At 44.4% G+C, this 20,623-nt stretch overlaps 2 protein-coding genes across 42 annotated transcripts in view; both read right to left on the bottom strand.

The window, feature by feature from the left end:
• ENTPD3 (ectonucleoside triphosphate diphosphohydrolase 3) overlaps nt 1–16,001 on the bottom strand; it is a 41,980-nt gene extending 25,979 nt beyond the window's left edge. For 2 of the 4 annotated variants that reach the window (XM_050780404.1, XM_050780406.1), the window contains exons 1-4: nt 15,904–16,001; nt 15,066–15,117; nt 10,848–10,975; nt 2,121–2,238 (exon numbers count right to left, since the gene is read on the bottom strand). In XM_050780404.1, coding sequence (XP_050636361.1) covers nt 2,121–2,238; nt 10,848–10,975; nt 15,066–15,105 — 286 coding nt within the window. In that variant the 5' untranslated portion in view covers nt 15,106–15,117; nt 15,904–16,001. Of the gene's footprint in view, nt 1–2,120; nt 2,239–10,847; nt 10,976–15,065; nt 15,118–15,444; nt 15,592–15,903 lie in introns of those variants that run through there. The other 2 variants (XM_050780403.1, XM_050780405.1) reach the window with 1 other exon arrangement.
• The window catches only part of RPL14 (ribosomal protein L14), a 575,215-nt gene that overhangs the window by 58,895 nt on the left and 495,697 nt on the right, over nt 1–20,623 (bottom strand). Inside the window, exon 1 of one of the 38 annotated variants that reach the window (XM_050780460.1) lies at nt 17,095–17,098. The exons of 34 other annotated variants lie outside the window; for them this stretch is intronic. The gene's annotated coding sequence lies outside the window, so the exon portion shown is untranslated. Of the gene's footprint in view, nt 1–2,501; nt 2,506–6,530; nt 6,535–15,156; nt 15,161–17,094; nt 17,099–20,623 lie in introns of those variants that run through there. 3 more of the 38 variants (XM_050780455.1, XM_050780462.1, XM_050780465.1) reach the window with 3 other exon arrangements.

Here is a 20,623-nt window from a genome sequence, read left to right as displayed (position 1 = left end):
AGAAAAATGTCTGTATGACCTCAAGATAGGAAAGGATTTCTTAAATAAAACATACAAAAAAGCAAGCCACAAAAGGGAATATTGATGGTTGTATTTACATAAGAATCAAGAACCTCTATTCATCAAGAGACATCACAAACTAAAAAGACAAACTACAAACTGTGAGAAGATATTAGCAATAATATGATAATATTAATGGCAAAGAATTCATATTTAGAATATTTATAAAGATTTCAATGAATTAGTAAGAAAAATTCAATAATTCAATAGAAAAATGAACAAAAGACATGAACATGCATTTCACAGAAAACAGAAATAGCTATAAATATATGTAAAGATATTAAGTAACCAAGAAAATACAAATGCCTATCAACAAGGAAAAATGAGGCTGGGTGCAGTGGCTCATGCATGTAATCCCAGGGCTTTGGGAGGCCAAGGCAGGTGGATCACTTGAGGTCAGGAGTTCGAGGCCAGCCTGGCCAACATGGTGAAGCCCCATCTCTACTAAAAATACAAAAATTAGCCAGGTGTGGTGGCAGGCACCTGTAATCCCGGCTATTTGGGAGGCTGAGGCAGGAGAATCGCTTGAACTCAGGAGGCAGAGATTGCAGTGAGCCAAGACTGTGCCACTGCACTCCAGCCTGGGCAACAGAGGGAGACTGTCTCAAAAAAAAAAAAAAAAAAAAAAAAAAGAGCAAGATAGTTACTCATATCAACACAGATGAATCTTTTTTTTTGTTTTTTTTTTTTGTTTTTTTTTTTTTTTTTGAGGCGGAGTCTCGCTCTGTCGCCCAGGCTGGAGTGCAGTGGCCGGATCTCAGCTCACTGCAAGCTCCGCCTCCTGGGTTTACGCCATTCTCCTGCCTCAGCCTCCCCAGTAGCTGGGACTACAGGTGCCTGCCACCTCGCCCGGCTAGTTTTTTGTATTTTTTTTAGTAGAGATGGGGTTTCACCGTGTTAGCCAGGATGGTCTCGATCTCCTGACCTCGTGATTCGCCCGTCTTGGCCTCCCAAAGTGCCGGGATTACAGGCTTGAGCCACCGCGCCCGGCCAACACAGATGAATCTTAAAAATCCAATGTTGTTAGTGAACAAAGCAAATACAACATAAAATATGTTGATTCCATTTATATGAATACATGTTTGATTTTGTTTTAAAAAACAGAAACACTACATACATAAGATGAAACTATAAAGAACAAGGAAACAGTTAATATAAAACTCAGAATATGCTGTGGAAAAGGCAGGGAGCTGCATGGAGGATCATTTATTATCATTGCTGCTAATACTCCATTTCAAGGGCTGGCACCCCATGAGCCAAATCCAGTATACCACCTTTTTTTTGTATAGCCTGTGAGCTAAGAGAGTTTTTACATTTTTTAATGTTAGGAAAAAATTTACAAGAAGAATTACATTTCATGATGTGAGAATTATATGAAATTCAAAATTTCAGTGTCCATAAATAAAGCTTTACTGGAACAGAGCCATGTCCATTTGTTTATATATTGTCATTCTCTCTCTGCCTGCCCGTCAGTACACACGACTACTCCTTATCACTGTTGGAAGACAGCTTTCCATGTGTTCCTTGTGTTTCCCTCCACAGCAAAAGGCAGACATGCTCACTGCCCATTATAAATGCTTCTCTAAAATCCCAGACTTCCTTTCCTATGACAGAACCTATTGCATGAGTGCATACTCTCTGTCCCTCTTTCCATCATCCTGGGCAAATTGGGAATCAGTACCAGTGTAAGAAAATGCTGATACTCTGGGCTACTCCTGTGAGTAACAAATTATCCTTTGTTTCTGAACCAGGAGTCTTATGTCTTCCAGCACCCATGAAAATATGGCAGGGTAAAATCTCAGACCATCCACAGTTCTTGACGCCACCCCTTCCCATGTATACAGATTAAAAACCTGAGGCCCAGAGAAGGGAAGTGACTAGAGCAAGTTTATTCCACTGATGAGTAGCAGCACTAGCACAAGATCTCCTATTTCCTGACTCCCAGTCCAATGCTCATTCCCTGCCTCCCAGCAACATCTAAGGACCTCTCCAGGCCTCCAAGACACTTAGAACTTCACCTTGCTTCCCATTGCAACTCCCAGACACACTTCAGTCCTTACCTTTCACACTACATTTGAAGGTTTGACTGACCACTCCGGTATTATTCTCTTTCTCTGCTGGCCATTGATACACGTAGACTGTGGTTCTAGAAGACCCGGCATCCAGCACAATACCATACTGAATAAAAAGGGAAAGGGAGAGTCAGAAATGGGCGGGACTCCTCTGATCACTGCTTTCTCGGTGGGCCACTGAAAACCCTGAGTACCTTAATCCGCACTGCTTCACTTAGGGAAGGACTGATCAATAAGAAAAACTATTTCCTCCAAACCAATTTTGTCTCCTTGGATTGTGGAGGAAGAGGATGAAGAAAGGTAGGGCAGGTTCCAGGAAATAATTATCACTTTGCCATGCATTAGAATCACCTGGAGAGCTTAAAAAATCCCCCAGTGCCAAGGCTACACCCCATACCAATTAAATCAGAATCTCTGAGAGTGGACTCAGGCATCACCAGGTTTTAAAAGTCCCAGGTGAGTCCAACACTCAGCCAAGGTTGAGAATTGTACTTCATAGATCTTGTATACAATCGGGTTGCCTGGTTCTTCCTCATTTAGACCTCTGGGGGGAGGTACAAAAGCCATCTTCATCTCAGAAGGAAAATGAATAGTCACCTGGATGCCCTATATTTCCAAACTTCTAGGTTTATCAGTCTAAAAACAAACAACCAAAATGAAAGCGTAGGAAGAAGCTATAGGAAGTTTTTCACATGGCAGAGGCATTTCTTTTTTTCTTTTTTTGAGATGGAATTTCACTCTCGTCACCCAGGCTGGAGTGCAATGGCACGATCTCAGCTCACTGCAACCTCTGCCTCCCAGGTTCAAGAGATTCTCCTGCCTCAGCCTCCTAAGTAGCTGAGATTACAGGTGTCTGCCACCATCCCTGGCTAATTTTTGTATTTTTAGTAGAGATGGGGTTTCACCATGTTGGGCAGGCTGGTCTCAAACTCCCGACCTCAGGTGATCCACCCGCCTTGGCCTCCCAAAGTGCTGGGATTACAGATGTGAGCCACTGTGCCCGGCTGAGGCATGTTAATACCTGCATCAGTGCTCAGAATTAAAGTATTCATAATTAAGGAGAAAAAAAGCAAAATAAAATAATATTGACATATTGATCCCACTTTGGCAATGTGTATGTCAACAAACGAACAGGCAGGTGTTGCTGGGCAGTGCTGGGGCTGCCTGTGTGCAGGAGAGTAGGCTGAGAGTCCTGGACCGATTTGCCCAACTTGAGCAGGCACTAGAAAGCTTCACCTGCAGGTTTGGCCCAGCCCAGGCTCTGGACCAAACCTGACCAGGAAAGAGCATGTGTTAGTAGCCTATAGAGTTTGGAATTAGCAATGCATACCGAAGCCGAGTATCTGCTTGTGCTCACAGTCATCCCAGGGCATCCAGAGGCCTTCAGGGTGGCCTGAAGTCCCCCACTCCACCACCTTTGGGTTAACCTAGCCTGTCCCACAGAAGATGATGAAGCTGGGTCTGGAGGCAGGCTGACTCAGATAGATTCTTGATTTTATGATGCTGGCCTGGGTAAGTTGCCTGACCTTTCCGGGTTCCCTCATTTTTAGAGGACTTATTTGCAGAAGTAAATAGAAGGCTATATGTCTGATGCTTAGTGGCTACTCATAAATACAGGCTATTAGCATATATAGAAAAGCCAGTCAAACAAAATAAACAAATAAAATCACAAAACAAGAAAAACAGAAAAGAAAACAAAGTATCCCTCAAATCCAGATATTGCGTTAGCCCTTGTTATATCTTTTCTAATGATATATGTATATATGTATCTTGATATATACATATATCATTGTATATGTGCAGTGGTGCCATCATGACTCACTGCAGCCTCAACTTCTCAGGCTCAATCGATTCTCAGCCCCAGCTTCTTGAGTGGCTGGGATTACAGGCGTGCACCATCACACCTGGCTAATTTTTGTATTTTTTGTAAAGACGGTTAAGTCATGTTTCCCAGCCTGGTCTCGAACTCCTGGGCTCAAGTGATTCACCCACCTCGGCCTCCCAAAATGCTGCTGGTATTACAGGCATGAGCCGCCGCATCTGACCATGCAATGCTCTTTTCTTAAAAGTATATCATGAACATGTCTTCCTGACAGTAGAAACAGATTCATATCACCATTTTCATACATTCATTGTATTCACTGTTAGATACAGAGTAATTTAACCAATTTCCTGATCCTATACATTTAGGAGGTTTCCAACTTTTTATTATCTGTATTACAAATGCTTGTTTTGTTTGAAATGGGACCAAATTTTTAAAAAGTTGCTCCAGCTCCTGAATCATAGCCTCTCCATTATTTTGAAATAGAACATCTGTGTCCACTGGTATGCGAATTTGGACAGTCTCTTAATCTCAGCCCGTCAGTATGATGAACATTGATCGGGATCCTCACCTGACATCCCTCATGGGGAACAAGGGTGGCATTGTTCATAATCTGTCACAGTCAGCGACTCACAATGAGATTAAAGCACAGGTTGAAACTGAAGGCAAGAAGGAAACCAGGCACTAAATTAAAGAGGTCCGGGCCTCTATATTCTTGGTCTGCTTTCTTTCCTCCCTCCTGATCACCACCACTCCAACTGGCCCTGCCACGCCTGGTGCTGACCCATAAAACAAGAGGAGAGAGAGAATAAGTGAAAAACTATCACCTTCCTTTCCTCAAATCTTTATTCCAACCCTTCTAAAAGGGTGCATGTCTTCCCTGTGTGTGAAGCTCAGGGCTGCTGGGCCAAGATCAGAGAAGAATCGAATCCATTATCATTTGTAACTCCAGCTGGGATCCAGCTTTCACCAGGATCTGCGGCACCCAGACATTGCTCTGTGAGACTGGAGAAACAACTGTCCCTCCGGCACCTGCTGATGTAGGCCCACCTCTACTGACTCACACTCTTCTAGCCCTACCATCATTTACTCACATTTTTGAAAGTGGGAAAAATGGTCTTTAACCAGTTTTCAGAGCTCTTTTGCCTAAACAGTGAAATTCAGTGTGATTCTTTTGGGGGAGAGGGGATGGGAATCAATTTCAGTTCAGCTAGCCAGTTGATGTTTGGATAAAAAGTAATAAGTAATCTTCTGTCTAATGCAGTGTCAGAAAAAATCATGGCTTGAATGTGGATCTGAAGCAGTGGGTTAACTAAAAGGAAACAGTCTTTCAGTTTAGAAATGTATAGAATCAGGAAATTGGCTAAATTACTCTCTATCTAACAGTGAATGCAATTAATGTTAACTGAAAGGGCCAGTCTCCGTGGTCCAACACTTAAGGATTGGGTGATCTGTCTAAAGCAATAGCAAAAGCAGAGTCATAAGGTCAACTTTCTTAGATTTGTTTATTATTATTATCATTATTACTATGATAATAAGAATAGTAGTAGTAATAAATCTTGTCCAGCACTTATTCTAGGCACTGCAGAAAGTGCTTTGTGTTATTGCCTGTATAAGACATATGTCATGTCATGTCATATCATATCATATCATTCGACACATGGGCAAACTGAGGCTTACAGTAGTACGTAAATGCCCAAGATCACAGACCTTGGATCAAGCCTGAGTCTAACGGACTCTAAAACTTGTACTCAGAGCCATGATGTTTTCACTGAGCTCCAAGGAAACCAAGTCTAATGGTGTGACTGTTCAGTAATCAGGCGCTTTGCAGACTTTCTTATTTAAACAAAAAGTCCCTTGAAAGTAAACTCTTAGTTAAGGGGTGTGCAGATCTGGCTGGAAAAGAGGACCCATTTTTATAAGGAGCCCGAGTTTTTCTGAAAAAAAAAAAGAAAAGAAAAAAGAAACTAAGTATTCAACTCTTGCTCTCCAAGAAATAGACCAGGGTGAGCTACAAGGCACCAGAAATCCACGCTGATGAGCAAGGCTCAATGAGGGAATGATTTCAACACAGACTGGGCCAGTGGTTGTGCTTTGGAGAGTAATGGCTGAGCATGGGAGTGTAGACTAAAATGGCTTATGATCTTGAACCTAGTGTGGGGAACTAATGTGGACTGAGCAGGTCACAGTGGAAAAGCCCATCCTTAAAACTTTAAGACTGTGCAGAACCCATCTTCAGCAGTGACATCACATGGCTGCAAGAGACAGTTCAATAGTATTGATTACTGGGCTGAGAAGCTCTAAAGTTCTAAAGGGTAGGGAGGGCGAAGCCTCAAGAGGAAGGTGTTGGACTTCATGATAATAAAGCGCGGGAGTGGGGGCTGAGTGAAAATTACAAGTGATGGCATCATGTTTACTCTTCAAGCTTGTGGAGCAAGTCAGACCAGTAACACAAGAGACTTGGACATTTTTGCCCCTTGACTGCGTTTTAATAGTTCTGCCCATAACCTCACATAAGCCAAGGTTAGGCAAGCCAAGGTTAGATTTAATAGCCAGGTATGACCTTGCATGAGAATCCCCCGTAACATTTCAGAGCCCTCCAGATAGGCTGTTGTAGAGCTGGCCCTTTAGAACCAACTGTCAGCTGCACACAAAAGCAAAACAGGGCTCATGGTATAAAAAAATAAACATAACAAATAATGTAAAATCCCTCGTATTTGCTCAACTTCATCACCTGCAATGCTCTTCAAAACAAAAAAAGACAGATCTCTCCATATCCTGAGAAAAACTGCATGTGGAACACTCTCTTCCAAAGCTGTCATTCTGTTTCTGGTTCAACTGGCCCAGAACATCTGTCTTTTCTCACATTTAATCCACCCAATTAAGCAGAATGGACCTTCCGAGCTCATCTTCCCATGTTTTACAATTTCCTGCCCCTGGCAATGGTGGCTAGGGTCTGTTAGCAAGATTCAGAAGAGATTTTAAATCCCCTCTTTGAACTGCCTGCTAATTGGTGGAGGGTGTGTCTCCTGGTTCCTCCAAACCCTTGTTTAAGACCACTGTTGTCTGTTCTCTTTTCTTTCCTTTACACCAGTTCTGCTGTTTTCAATCTGTGTAACTACGGGAAGCTATTTGCCCTTTCTTTTCCTGTTTTCTCATCTGCAATACAGGGATAGTAACAATATTATTTACATGGAGTAGTCACTGGCAATTCTCTGCCCACATCCCCTCAGACCTTACTACTGTGATGTACAACCATCCATCTTCCACCTGCCTGAAGGCTTTATCTAGTGGCCCGAGTCTACCTGATCACAAAATATGCCAGAAAGACTAGAGAGTTAACATCCAGGGAGCAGCCTCTCAGCTAATGACTGATGGAAGTTGGTAGATAAATATGCCCTTGAGTGGGATATCTGGGAGGTACATGCCTGTATGCCCCTTGATATGGGACAACTTTGAGGTCTCTGTACCATCTCACAGGGTCCCAAGCAGGACTGAGTCCCAGTTGCCCACAGTGCTGACCTGCTGCATAACAGGCCCTCTCTTGGCTGCCTGCCCATCTCAGCTCCCTAGTCCCACACCAGTGTTTCCCAGGATCATCCCCAGATGATCTACTTGCATGTATGTCTTTGACTTGGAGAGCCCAACCTAAGACACTAGCATTCAACATGTGTGGTCTTCTCCTTCAACAGTGCCCTCTAGACTGCCCAGGGATCTATTTTTCTCTACTCATTTTACTAGTCTTCCATCTGATTTTCTCTACTCATTTTCTAGTCTTCCAGCAAGAACAGAGGGCTTGCCTGTTACTGTCCAGAACAAGTAGAAGCCATCAGCTGGCAACTGCCTTAACCAGCCCATTTCTAACATTTGTAGGATTAGAGACAAAATTTTATGAATAGAGGCTTCTGCCCTGTCACTTTCCCAAACCTGTTCTCTTCCCACCCCTGGCAAATCTACAGAATAAAGAGCCCATGCATCTGTGTGGGGACAGTTCAGACCACACGGCTATGCTCTGTTTACACTCCCTGTAAGCAGCTGCCTCTTGGCCACCCCTCAGACCACTGGTGATGTCCACCTTCTGGAGGTCCATGAAGACCCCAGATTCTGAAGTCTTGGGCACCACAGTATGTTCTAGAAGGGGAAGTATGGGCTCTGGGTAAGCATATTCCTTTGGGTCATAGAGAGAGATAACCCTGAAGTGCAGCTAGAGCTGGTCTTTCTGAAATGTGGGGCCCAGGGCAGGCAGCCCAGCTATCAGGGTCTAAGGGTGGTATTAGGCTTAACTCCTCGCCCTCAATTCAACAAACCTTCCTGCATCTGCATCCAGCCTCCCTACCTTCACTCCTGTGCAAAGCAAGAAGTGTTCTCCTATCTGAGGTCAATCCCTTCCCTCCACTTGGATCTCCATTCAGAACTCAGGGTCAGGGAGAAGTGGGAGACAGTGAAGAGAGCCCTGGCCTTGGGAACACAAAGGACCAGGTTTCAGTTCAGGACCTGTCATTCACTGACCAAACCCGGCCCACCTTCTATGGTTGGCATAAGACCTAAGTGACATAATCAGGGACAAGTGCTCACTTAACTGAATAGCACTATACGAAGTGTAAAGAGATATTACTCTTAGTTGCAGCTGGGCGCGGTGACGCATGCCTGTAATCCCAGCACTCTGGGAGGCCGAGGTGGGTGGATCACCTGAGGTCAGGCGTTCAACACTAGTTTGGCCAACACAGTGATGTACTAACATGGTCTGTACTAAAAATACAACAACAAAAAAAAATAGCTGGGTGTGGTGGCGGGCACCTGTGATCCTAGCTACTTGGGAGGCTGAGGCAGTAGAATCACTTGAACTGAGGAGGTGGAGGTTGTGGTGAGCCAAGATCGCGCCACTGCTCTCCAGCCTAGGGGACGGAGCAAGACTCTGTCTCAAAATAAAAAACATACTACTCTTACTTGCAGTCCTTTTTTTTTTTTTTTTTTTTGAGATGGAGTCTCGCTCTGTCGCCCAGGCTGGAGTGCAGTGGCACCATCTTGGCTCACTGCAAGCTTCGCCTCCCAGGTTCATGCCATTCTCTTGCCTCAGCCTCCTGAGTAGCTAACTGGGACTACAGGTGCCCACCACCAGGCCTGGCTAACTTTTTGTATTTTTAGTAGAGACGGGGTTTCACCATGTTAGCCAGGATGGTCTCAATCTCCTGACCTCATGATCCGTCTGCCTCGGCCTCCCAAAGTCCCAATTTTATATACGGTAGTTTATAAAAGGCAGTGCCTGGAGCTTGGGAAAAGAGCTTCTTTTAGGCCTTAGCTAGTATCTTTGGACAATCGGGTAATTTGCTTTCTTCTCATTATTGGGTGATTGCATAAGGTTGTTTTTTTTTTTTCTTTTTTATTCGTGTTATTAATGAGGGCTGAGATTCTTAAATAAAATATCTTATCAAGGAACTAAATGCTATTATATTATCTACTGGAGATTTTACTCTAATCTTTTAGAAAAGCCACCTTAGAATGTTAGCTCAAACCCATCCTTAGAGTCCAAAACAATATTAGTTTCTTTTCTTTTAAAAAGTCTATGTATTTCAAATATTACCTTTGAATAGTCACTAACAGTAGGAAGATATGGAAAAGACTTGCGAGGTCAAGTGTAAAGGTTAAATGAGATTCAAAGAACATGGCTGAATTACCTGGTCCCTACGGCACAACTAAGAAGGGTTTGTACAATTTTAATGAGTCGAAAAACAAAGAAGAGTTATAAAACAGAGACTATAAATGGACCTCAAAGCCTAAAATATGTACTATTTGACCCTTTGTGAGAAATGTTTGCTGACCCCTACCTAAAATGATTGAAGGACTCATCAACTCGCTTCACCTTTCCTTTATCAGCCTCTCATGGAATCACCTCCCGTCTCCAACGGCATCCTCAGAGCCAAGCTTGGGGGATGTATTATGATTCTGAGTCTAAAGATCATTTGGTGATGGACTTGTTGAGAGCTAAGAGGGGCCTCTGGGACTAAGCACAAGGTCCTGAGTAATTTTTTTTGGTGGGGGCGGGGTTGTTGAGCGAAGTATTGGAAGGATCACAGCACATGTTCTAGACTCAAGAGTAGCAGCACAAATAGAGCTCAAGGAGACCTTCTCAAGTTCTTGATTTTTTTGTTCACTAAGCCTAGGCCAGAAGAGGTGCCTTGGTCTCCTGGTCTTGACTTGTTTTTTCCTTTCTTTGGAAATTTTTTTTTTTGGTAGAGATGGAGTCTCTCTAATTGCCCAGGTTGGTCTTAAACTCCTGGGCTTAAGCAATCCTTCTGCTTTGGCCTCCCAAAGTGCTGAAATTGCAGACATGAGCCACTGTGCTCAGCCTTGGTCTTTACTCATTATCAGGGTTGTGTGCTTGGGAGAACAAATAAACTGGTCAAAATGGAAACTGTACTAACCAGTAAATTTTTTTTATTTTTATTTTTATTTTTTATTTTTTTGGTAGAGACGGGTTTCACCATGTTGCCCAGGCAAGTCTCGAACTCCTGGGCTCAAGCGATCCACCTGCCTCAGCCTCCCAAAGTGCCAGGACTACAGGCATGAGCCACTGCACCTGGCTGAACTGGTAAATCTTTGATAGCCATCTGCAACTTTTGGTTACAAATTTTAGCTTTGGAGTCAGAAGTCAAAGCAAGACAACACAGTCTTTGGAGAAGGTGTCACTACCCTCAATTTGTAGCCTCAAATATCACAAACCCAGCATGTCCAGACCTTCTCCCTTGAGTCTTACACTGCCTTCTCCTGGCTGAAGCCAGAAATGAGGGCGGGGGAAAGGATTTTCTGCTCTTCTAACTCATGGTTTTGGAATAATTGATTTCTTCCCCTTTATGCCCATTTCTTCCCTTTGTTGCCAGTCCCTTCACACTTACCTTCAGTCCTGGAGGGAGGACCTCTTGTTTGTGGATCTGGATGACAGTGATACTCACAAGCACCACAATACTCACAAGCAAGACAACCAAGGCAATAATGGTTGGAGTTCGGTAGAGGGCCTTGAGGCCTAAAACGAGAAGACCCAGAAGGCACTTGAGGGGAAGGTAAAAACCAGGCACTGGTATTCTTTGTAGAATCGATGGACTGGCCCCATAATCACATGCATAAACCACTTTCTTTGGTGTTAGCGAGACCCACACTTCTAAGACGGAGTTGCAAATAAGCTCCCCTTCTCCCCAGTTTTGGGGGAAGGACAAACAGTACGCATTTGCCCTTCCTCACAAATTGTGTACTAAAACAGTGTTGCAGGGAAGGTATGCATGGTCTAGTTTTCTGATATTGTGGTTATCCCTGAGATGAATTACAATAACATTCGTTTTACTTTTTTCTTTTTTCTTTCTTTCTTTCTTTCTTTCTTTCTTTCTTTCTTTCTTTCTTTCTTTCTTTCTTTCTTTCTTTTCTTTCTTTCTTTTCTCTCTCTCCTTCCTTCCTTCCTTCCTTCCTTCCTTCTTTCTTTCTCTCTCTCTCTCTCTCTCTCTCTCTCTCTCTTATGGAGTCTCACTCTATCGCCCAGCTTAGACTGCTGTGCTGTGATCTCGGCTCACTCCAGCTTCTGCCTCCCAGGTTCAAGCGATTCTCCTGCCTCTGCCTCCTGAATAGCTGAGATTACAGGTGTGGGCTACCACGCCAGTCAATTTTTGTATTTTTAGTAGAGACGGGGTTTCACCATGTTGGCCAGGCTGGTCTCGAACTCCTGGGCTCAAGTGATCTGCCTGTCTTGGTCTCCTAAAGTGCTGGGATTACAGGCATGAGCTACCATGCCCAGCTAACATTTGTTTTAATGGAGATTCAAAAAATCTATTTTTAAAAAATTAAACCAGGTGATAGAATATTTCATTTAAAAATAATCTCAGTTAAAGAAAAAGAAATTAGGCTGGGCTGATGGCTCACCCCTGTAATCCCAGCACTTTGGGAGGCCAAAGTCAGCACTTTGGGAGCACTTGAGGTCAGGAGTTCAAGACCAGCCTGGCCAATATGGTGAAACCCTGTCTCTACCAAGAAATACAAAAATTAGCCAGGTGTGGTGGCATGCGCCTGTAGTCCCAGCTACTCGGGAGACGGAGGTGGGAGAATTGCTTGAAGCCGATAGGTAGAGGTTGCAATGACTTGAGATCACACTACTACACACCAACCTGGGTGACAGAATGAGACCTTGCCTCAAAAATAAATAAATAAATAGATAAATAAACAAACAAAATAAAAAATTAGCACTATACTATACCGAGATGATTTCATTTATTTGAAGTTCTAAAGTAGGCAGGTAACAGGAATCAGAATAGTGATTGCCAGGGGGTGGAAGTTGGGGCAGGGATTCACTGGGAAGGAATATGTGGGTACTTTCTTGGGGTAATGGCAATGCGCTATACATTATAGCATTGTGGGGTATATGGATGTGTGTATTTGTCAAAACTCATCAAACCTTTCAAAGTCCTTTGGAGAAAACTTGAAAATGAAAGCAAATCAGTGTCTTAGGTATAATTTCCCTTAAAAAAAAGATTCTTATAAATTGCCCTTACTATTCTAAAAACATACTTTTAGAAGGCAAGAAACCCAACTTAGGGGCACAACTTAAGATCTATCCATTTCACTGAATAGAAGTTATATCTAATTTTTAAAAAAGATAAAAAGACATTCAATGAAAATATTGACTAAATAATAATCTTGGGCCGGGTATAGTGGCTCATGCCTGTAATCCAGGCTGAGGTGGGAACATACTTGAGGCCAGGCATTAGACACCAGCCTGAGCAACATAGTGAGACCCCATCTCTACAAAAAATGAAAAAATATCAACTGCGCATGTGGTGCACACCTGTAGTCCAAGCTACTCAGGAGGTTGAGGCTGGAGGATCCTTTGAGCCCAGGAGCTCAAGGCTGCAGTGAGCTGTACCACTACATTCCAGCCTGGCGACAGAGTGAGACCTTGTCTCTAAAAAAATAATAATAATAGTCTTGGTAGAACTACTGGGACATAAGCATAAATGACACCCAAATGGTTGAAATATGATGAACACTAATAGAAGGATCACTAGATTCATCGAATTCCAATATATATCTAATCAATTGGCTATCTAAATGTAAATTAATTAAAATAAAATAAAATAAAAACACAGTCTCTCAATCTTACTAGCCACATTTCCAGTGTTCAATAACCACGTGTGGGCTAGTGGCTACTATATTGGACAGTGCAGCCATATAACATTTTCATCATTATAGGAAGATCAACTGAACAGCAATTTGATAGATCCTGTCTTATTCCAGAACATTATTCCTAGATCATCATAACCTATGCTTTACCCTTTCATTATTTCTGTAAGACATTTGCCCAGAAGAAAAAAAGGGCGTGTCTATGCACCCAGGATATAATCAGATTCAGCCCACAAATTCAGTCACATCACAACATTTGCTACAGGAGGGCAGTCACGCAGTAGGTCTTCGTGGCTCAGAACAACTAACTCTTTCCATCTCAACTGATTCCCCTGCAGTGTAGCTGCAGTCACAGACACTTCTTGGTGTCAAAGTTGGTCACTTAACACCTTAATCCTCCTACCTTGTCATTGAAAGTGTAAACTAGTACAGCATCAATGGAGGGCAGTTTGTCAATATTTATCAGAGCTGCAAATAAGCATGCCATCTGACTCACAATCAAACTTTTGGAAAAATATCCCACAGAACCAGCTCCACATGTGTAAAATGACTTAGACACAAGGTTACTCATTACAGAATTGTGGGTAATAGCAATGGAAAGGAGAGCCAACTGCCATGGAGTTGACCTGCAGAGCATATGAAGAGGTCCTATATCACTTTTCTGTGATTCCAAATAAAAGTACAAGAACCAGCCAGGAACCAGTTAATCCACAGAGGCGAACTTTTGCATCAGCTTTCAAAGAATGCATTTGTCAGTGTCAGCTATAGAAGTTTAAGGGATTTTTTTCCCCCTAATAAAATGTGGTAGAAATTTAATCTGCCAAGTTAAACTTTTCCTTTGGAAGGAATGTAACAGGTTAGTCTATATGAGTGATGTTACAATCTCTGTGTTAACATTTCAAAGTGTTTCGGGGGAAAACCTAAAAATCAAAGGAAAACAGCTCCTCACGTGCAATCTCCCTTTACAAAAATAAAAGTTCACATAGATTGCCCTTACTATCCTAAAATCATATCCTTTTAGAAGACAAGAATACCCAGTTCAGGGGCATGACTAAAGAATGTCTATCCATGGGGAAGGAGTGTGTGATATGTATGCAGTTTCCTGACCACAGCTACGTGGCTGGCCTCCTAAGTCTTCTGTGTTTCAGCAGTTTTCAAGTAAAAAGCTATGATTACCTTAAGCAAACCCTTGTCCCAGCAGAAAAGCTTATTACAAAGCAAAATGGACGAGACCAGGTCTTATTCATTTAGGAAATGCAGCCTAGAGCTGCGCTGTCATTAGGGCTGGACAAACATGGTAATTGCAAGGTACCTACCTGAGCGTGGAGAAGCCAGAGCCTTCTGGGCTTCCACATGAGCAACTCCAAAAAGTACTCTAGAGACAGGCGGGGCAAGCTTAGAAGTGTGTGTATGTGTGTGTGTGTGTGTGTGTGTGTGTGTGTGTGTGTGTGTCTGTGTGTGTGCGCGCGCGCTGGTGCCTGCGAGTTTGAGAAAATCCCGCACTCCTGCCTGCAGTGTCAATCATAACAACACTGACCCACGGTGAGGGGTGGGGGTGTTGTAGGCACTGTGCCAGCAACATTTGGATGGGAATACAGGAAAGATCCAAGTACTTTACAATTGATCACAAAATCAACAATACAGTATTCTAAAGCAAACCTTACATACAGCTAGGTAAGGGAAACCACAAGGGCCAAATTAATGGATTATACAAACCGGAAAAACCTTTTAAGTGAAACATGCATGTTAGTCCTTGTTTTGTGTGGCTTTGATGAAGAGCATTACTTTTATTTGAGGAATGCCAGTGACGAAACCCAGTTGAATACTGAGTCTCAAACCAACAAAGTTAAACAATAATTTGCAGGGGATATGGATGAAAAACTGTGGGCCGAACCTGGGATTCTCTTGCGATTTGGCAAAACCACGCTTGCTGCCTGCTGAGAGATACTAACCTGCTTGCTCACATGGTTGGCGGGTCAGCACAGTGAACATCTTTTCTCCCAGCTGCAGGTGAGAGAAGACAGGATGTCAGTAAGTCCACGGCCCCCGACCTCAGAAGTTTAAAGAACGAGCACAGGTTCAGACAAAACCCATTCTACTTCCTCCAAATCAAAACCTCATCCCGGGAAAGGTCAGCCCAACCCAGGACTTCAGAGACAGCCCCAAAGCTGGAGCTTAAATTCCATGTCATCTCCCCAAATGCAAGGAAATCAAACATAGATTTGCTGAAACTTCAAACTGAAAAGATTTTCCGAAAAAAAGGTCTTTTTCTGCAGATTGTTCCACCTGTACACACACCCAAGAAAGAATAAATCTTCCCCCTATTATTACCATTCATAGGGCTGAGGCGGGGCTTTTCTTCAGAACATCAGCAAGGAAGGTTTTTGTGTGTTCGTGGATCGCGAGCCTGGAGCCTCTCTTTAAAGCCCCGGGAGGGGAGTCTTTAGCTGCTGGCTGGAAATTGCAAAGGGATGTCGGGGCCCTGGGATCCAGCCCCCACCAGGATCTGGGGTCACCGCTCTGGACTGCGTCTCTGCATAGCCGCAGGCATCTAAGAGCCCAGCACATCTGCGGATCCGTGCAGGCAGTCGGTAAAGACGCGCCCACCCGTCGTGGGCATGGCAGGGACCACCTCCCCCCGCCCAAGGATTTAGGGCTCGCGTGCTTCAGTCTCTTCCTCTGGCCCTCTGAGGAAATCCGATTTTGTTTCCTTGCCCCTCAACTCTTAGTCTCACGCAGCACCCCCGACTCCTTCCTTGGCAGCTCAGGCGCCGGGTGCCCTGACCTTACCTGTGCGGAGCCGATTCGGAGGAGGCGACTAGCGCTGCCGCAGAGGCTGCCGGCGGCCAGCGCTGAGGAGGTGTCAACCTAGAACACGGGAGGCGGCGCCGGGCGAGGCGGGGCGGCGGCGGGGGCGGGGCGGCCTCGGCCTGGGACCTCCTCCTGCGTCCATGTCAAGGCCAAGGGCCTCTTCACCTTCTTTTCTGGTTGCTCTCACCTTCACACCCAGCCCTCGATGGAAGGGGGAGAGAGCGCGCCTCTTGCCGAAAGACCGACCCTGCCTGCCCCGAGAGCCTTCTGTCCCCCTCCAGGTCCAAGCCAAACAGCACTTCACCTTTCCTCTTTCAGTTTCCTCCACGCTCACCTCTACCTGAAGTCAGAGAGGACAGAGCCGCCAGGCCTTGCCCTGAGAACCCACTGGAGCCTATGTGGGTGAGGGGGAAGGGAGGTGTCTATTATCTGCCTCCCTCTTGCATCTGTGTCAAGACCAAGAACCTTTTGATCTGTCTTCTAGTTACCTCCATTGTCACCCCCACCCTAGGGGAAGGGAAAATGGGCACAAGGCCAGGCAGGGACTGGGCACTCTGTGGGTGTGCATGACCTCATGCGGTCCCCCGGTGGGTGGCTCCTGTGGTCTGTCTCTCCACGGGGTGGAGTGGAGTCAAACACCTGTAATGTTGGGAGTGAGACCAATAGGCAGGCTGGCCCCTAGGTCACTTGGGCCTAAAGCACAAAGTATGGCAGGCACATTCCCTTTCATACTTAGCAGAGCCGCCTTGGCCATGCCCAGGGACATTCTTGTTGTTTACTGGGCAAGGCTCTGCCCTACCCCATTTAACACGGGTGTCATAAGGCCAAAATTCAAGACAAGTACAGCCCGGAAGAGGCAAAACAGAAAAGATAACAAAAAGGCAGCATGCGGGCTACGTTGATCCAAACACCCCAGGAGTCTGTCTCAGCAGCAGGCAGCCGCCCTGCTCCTCTGAGTGACCCCAAAGACCCTTGGAGTGATCCCAGCAACAGGCCTAAGCAGGCCCTGTTTGACCATCCCTTCCTGTGGTTCCTGCATGCCTGGAAGGAAGAGCTGAGTCCCTGGTTATACCCTGCGATGGCCTGCTTTCTCCTAGAAATCCACTAATTTCCTGTCCTGTGCAGGTGGGGCCAAAGTCCCTGAGACAAGAAGTCCTTAAGATAGGAATGCCCCTGCTTTGAGACCTGTGAGCCCAGAGAGGTGGGCCCCAAGCCTGAGCTATGTCACCAAGCCTGAGCTATGGTCACTCACCCAGAGTTGGATGGAGGTGGACCCCGTTGGGGGATTGGGACAGGGTCTGCACTGGCGGTATCAGACATTCAGTGAATACTTGCTGAATTAAAAGACTTGTTTTCTTTGAAAGCTGTGGGCCAGTGAAACGTAAGGCATATGGCTGGCAGCTGAAGTCTGTCTGCACCCAGGAGGCTGTAAGTACACAAACAGCTGCTGGCAGTGCACCCAGACCTGAGCTCAGTAAGATAGCCCCAGTGGGTGAATGACTAACCTTAGCATCCCCAGTGACTTCCCAGGGGCTGGGAAAAGGTTTCCAGGCCTAATGGGCCTTGAAATGCAGTTAGTGCTAGTATATAAAAATAACAGAGTTCAGTTCGTGCCAGCTTTCCTCTCTGCTTGCATCAACCTACAGACCTTGTAAGTGTGAGCATCAGCCTCCTTTGAGAGCCCTGTTGTCTCTAATTCTCCTTTTATTTTTCCAAGCTTTTCTGGAAACTCTCTGCTCCAGGCACTGTGTCAAACTCCTTTGCAGCTTCCAAAGTAGACCTAGTCATTCAAAGGCATTTCCTCATTGACCTTCCACATGCAAGAACACACACACACACAGACACACACACACTCACCTTTGTGAGTTTTCCTGATTATCAAATAATACAGATTTGCCTTACCAGTTATCAAAACATATTGTAAAGTTACAGTAATAAAAACAGCCTGTCTTGGGCACAGGAATATACTGAGAGATCTAAAGAACAAAAAAGATAGGCCACAACAGACTATTGGATATAGGATTATAAGATAAAGAAGAGGTTGAAATAACATATTATTCAATAACTGGTATTGAAACTACTGGCTCATTTGGAAAAGGATTCTAATTACTCATCCTCCACAAAAATAGATTTTAGGTGGTTTAAAAATTTAAATATATAAAATAATTCAATGTGCTAAAAATGTAGAAGAACATTTTTATCATCCTTGGAAAAGAACAGTCTCTTCTACTATGCGGTCAAAGCAGGAAGAGAAATAATGTCAACAAATTTGAATCCATGACAATGAAAAACAACTGAATAGAAAGACACCACCCACCGCAATACCCCCCTAAAAAAAGATAAATTCTCAGGAAATGCCTAAGAACGTGACAGTAAAGAGTTTAAAACCATAAATATATACTAAAGTCTATAGAAAAATATGAATATCTGAAATAGAAAATGGGCAAGTCACATGCACTGGCCAATTTACAAAAGAAATATGAATGGCTGACTAACATGGCAAAGATGCTTAATCTCATTATTTACCAAAACTAAAACTTTGGTATATTTAAACAAGATTAAAAACAAACTGATTAGCTTAGCAAAGTTTGAAAAGATCTAGGCCAGACTCGGAGGCTCACGCCTGTAATCCTAGCACTCTGGGAGGCCAAGGTGGGCAGATCACCTGAGGTCATGAGTTCAAGGCCAGCCTGGCCAACATGGTGAAACTCCGTCTCTACCAAAAAATACAAAAATTAGCCAGGCGTGGTGGTGCATGCCTGTCCCAGCTACTCGGGAGGCTAAGGCACAAGGATGGCTTGAATCTCGGAGGTGGAGGCTACAATGAGCTGAGGAGCTGAGATTATGCCACTGCACTCCAACCTGGACTGGACTACACAGCAAGACCTTGTCTCCAAAGGAAAAAAAAAATCAGTGGTGCTTGTGTTGGAGAAGGTGCCAGAAAACAGGCCCTCTTGAAGCATCTGATGTGTGCCATGTCCTCCCACTTCTCTAGACACTTTCGCTGGTTCATGCTCCTTTCCTGGGAGTTTCTCAAGACTCAGTCTTCAGGATTATTTTCTTCTCAGTCTGTATTCTCTTCCTAGGTAATCTCATCCATGCCTATGTCTTCTGTTTTATTCACAGAAGCTCTCAAATCCAGGGCTCAGGCTTCCGCTCTTGATCTGTAGACCTAGAGAATTGTGTTTTTCATCTTTCAAGTGTCATACAGGCACCTCACATTTACAGGGTTTCAAGCAGAGCTCCTTATCTTCCCCTACCAAACCATCAACTCCTCAAGCATTTCTCATCTCGGCACTCCCCACTCACCCAGGTGAGCAAGCCAGGAACCTGAGCGTTGCCTTTGATAGTCTTTTCCCCACTCCGCACGATCAATCAGTCACTAATTACTGCTGATTTTAACCTCTTAATCGTCTCTCCAATATGTACTTCCTTCTCTCTCTCGGCCACCATCATGGTCTGAGCCAGGATTTCTCAGTTGGAGCACTATTGATATTTCAGGTCAGATAATTGTTGAGGGAGCTGTCCTGTGTATTGTAGGATATTTAGTAGCATCCTTGACCTTTCTCTACTAGTTGCCAGTAACATCCTCCCACACATGGTGTGACAACCAAAAATGTCTCAAGACATTGCCAAGTGTCCTCAGAGGAGTAAAATTTCCCTGGTGAGAACCACTGGTCTAAGCTACCATGCTCTTTCTTCTGGATCTCGGCAACAGTCTCACAAATCTCTCTGTGTCCGTTTTCTTCCTTTCTGATCCATTTTCCCAAGCCACCAGGCCCCGTCTCTTTAAAACCCAGATCTCTCTGTCAAAACTCTCTGTAAAACACTCTTCTGTGCTGTCCATTTCTTAGTGGATTCACAATCAAATTCTCAACGTGATCTAGAAGGCCCTGCAAGGTATATTCTCTATCTCTCTTTCCAGTGTCTGTCAGCCCATACAACTTCTTACTTCATGCTCTGAAGACAAACCAGCCTTCTTTCAGTTTTTCGAGTATATCATGTTTACTCCTGCCATAGGACCTTTGTACATTATTTTCCTAATTAGCACCTGTTTATACTTTTTTTCTCACCTCAGTCACATCACTGATACTTCCCTGACATCCCCTAATCTGGATCATACATCCAACCTGGGTCAAGTCCCTCAACTATGTGCTTTTAAATCAGGCATTCCTTTCTTTCAGCTAGAGTTTCATTATCGCCATTCTTGAGCAAATGACCCCTGTTGCCTATCACCAAAGCAGCAGCCCCAGGATGTTAACTCACTGTATGGTTTGCAGATGTCCATGTCACCAAGAAAGATGATTCACACAGGCACTGGATGGAAAACACTTTACTCATATAGAGAAGAGACGGAACAAGATTAGCTTCAGTGATGATTGTGTGTCCCCATGGCTGCGGGTCTTACCCTCTAACTGATGCAGGGAGATGGACTGCATACACCACTCTGTTGCTGCAGGTGAAGATCCTCAACCCATCCCCCCTGGGGCCAGAACTATAGGAAGCTGGAAGTGCACTTGACGGCTGTTGACCCATGCGCTTGAGAACAAAGAAGTACACATGAAACCCGGAACAGGGAAAGTTATTACAAAGCAGAGATATGCCTAGCACAGGCTATGAGGACTCTTTATCTCTGTGCAAGAAAATGTTCCAGGTCCGAGGCTACTCTTATGTAACCGTGCAGGGGGTGAGAAGCTGT

The sequence above is a fragment of the Macaca thibetana genome, chromosome 2 (genome assembly GCF_024542745.1).
Source record: "Macaca thibetana thibetana isolate TM-01 chromosome 2, ASM2454274v1, whole genome shotgun sequence".
In the NCBI taxonomy this organism is placed as follows: domain Eukaryota; kingdom Metazoa; phylum Chordata; class Mammalia; order Primates; family Cercopithecidae; genus Macaca; species Macaca thibetana.
The sequence above is the reverse complement of the archived record's forward strand: the minus strand, read 5'-3'. Positions and strand labels throughout refer to the sequence as shown.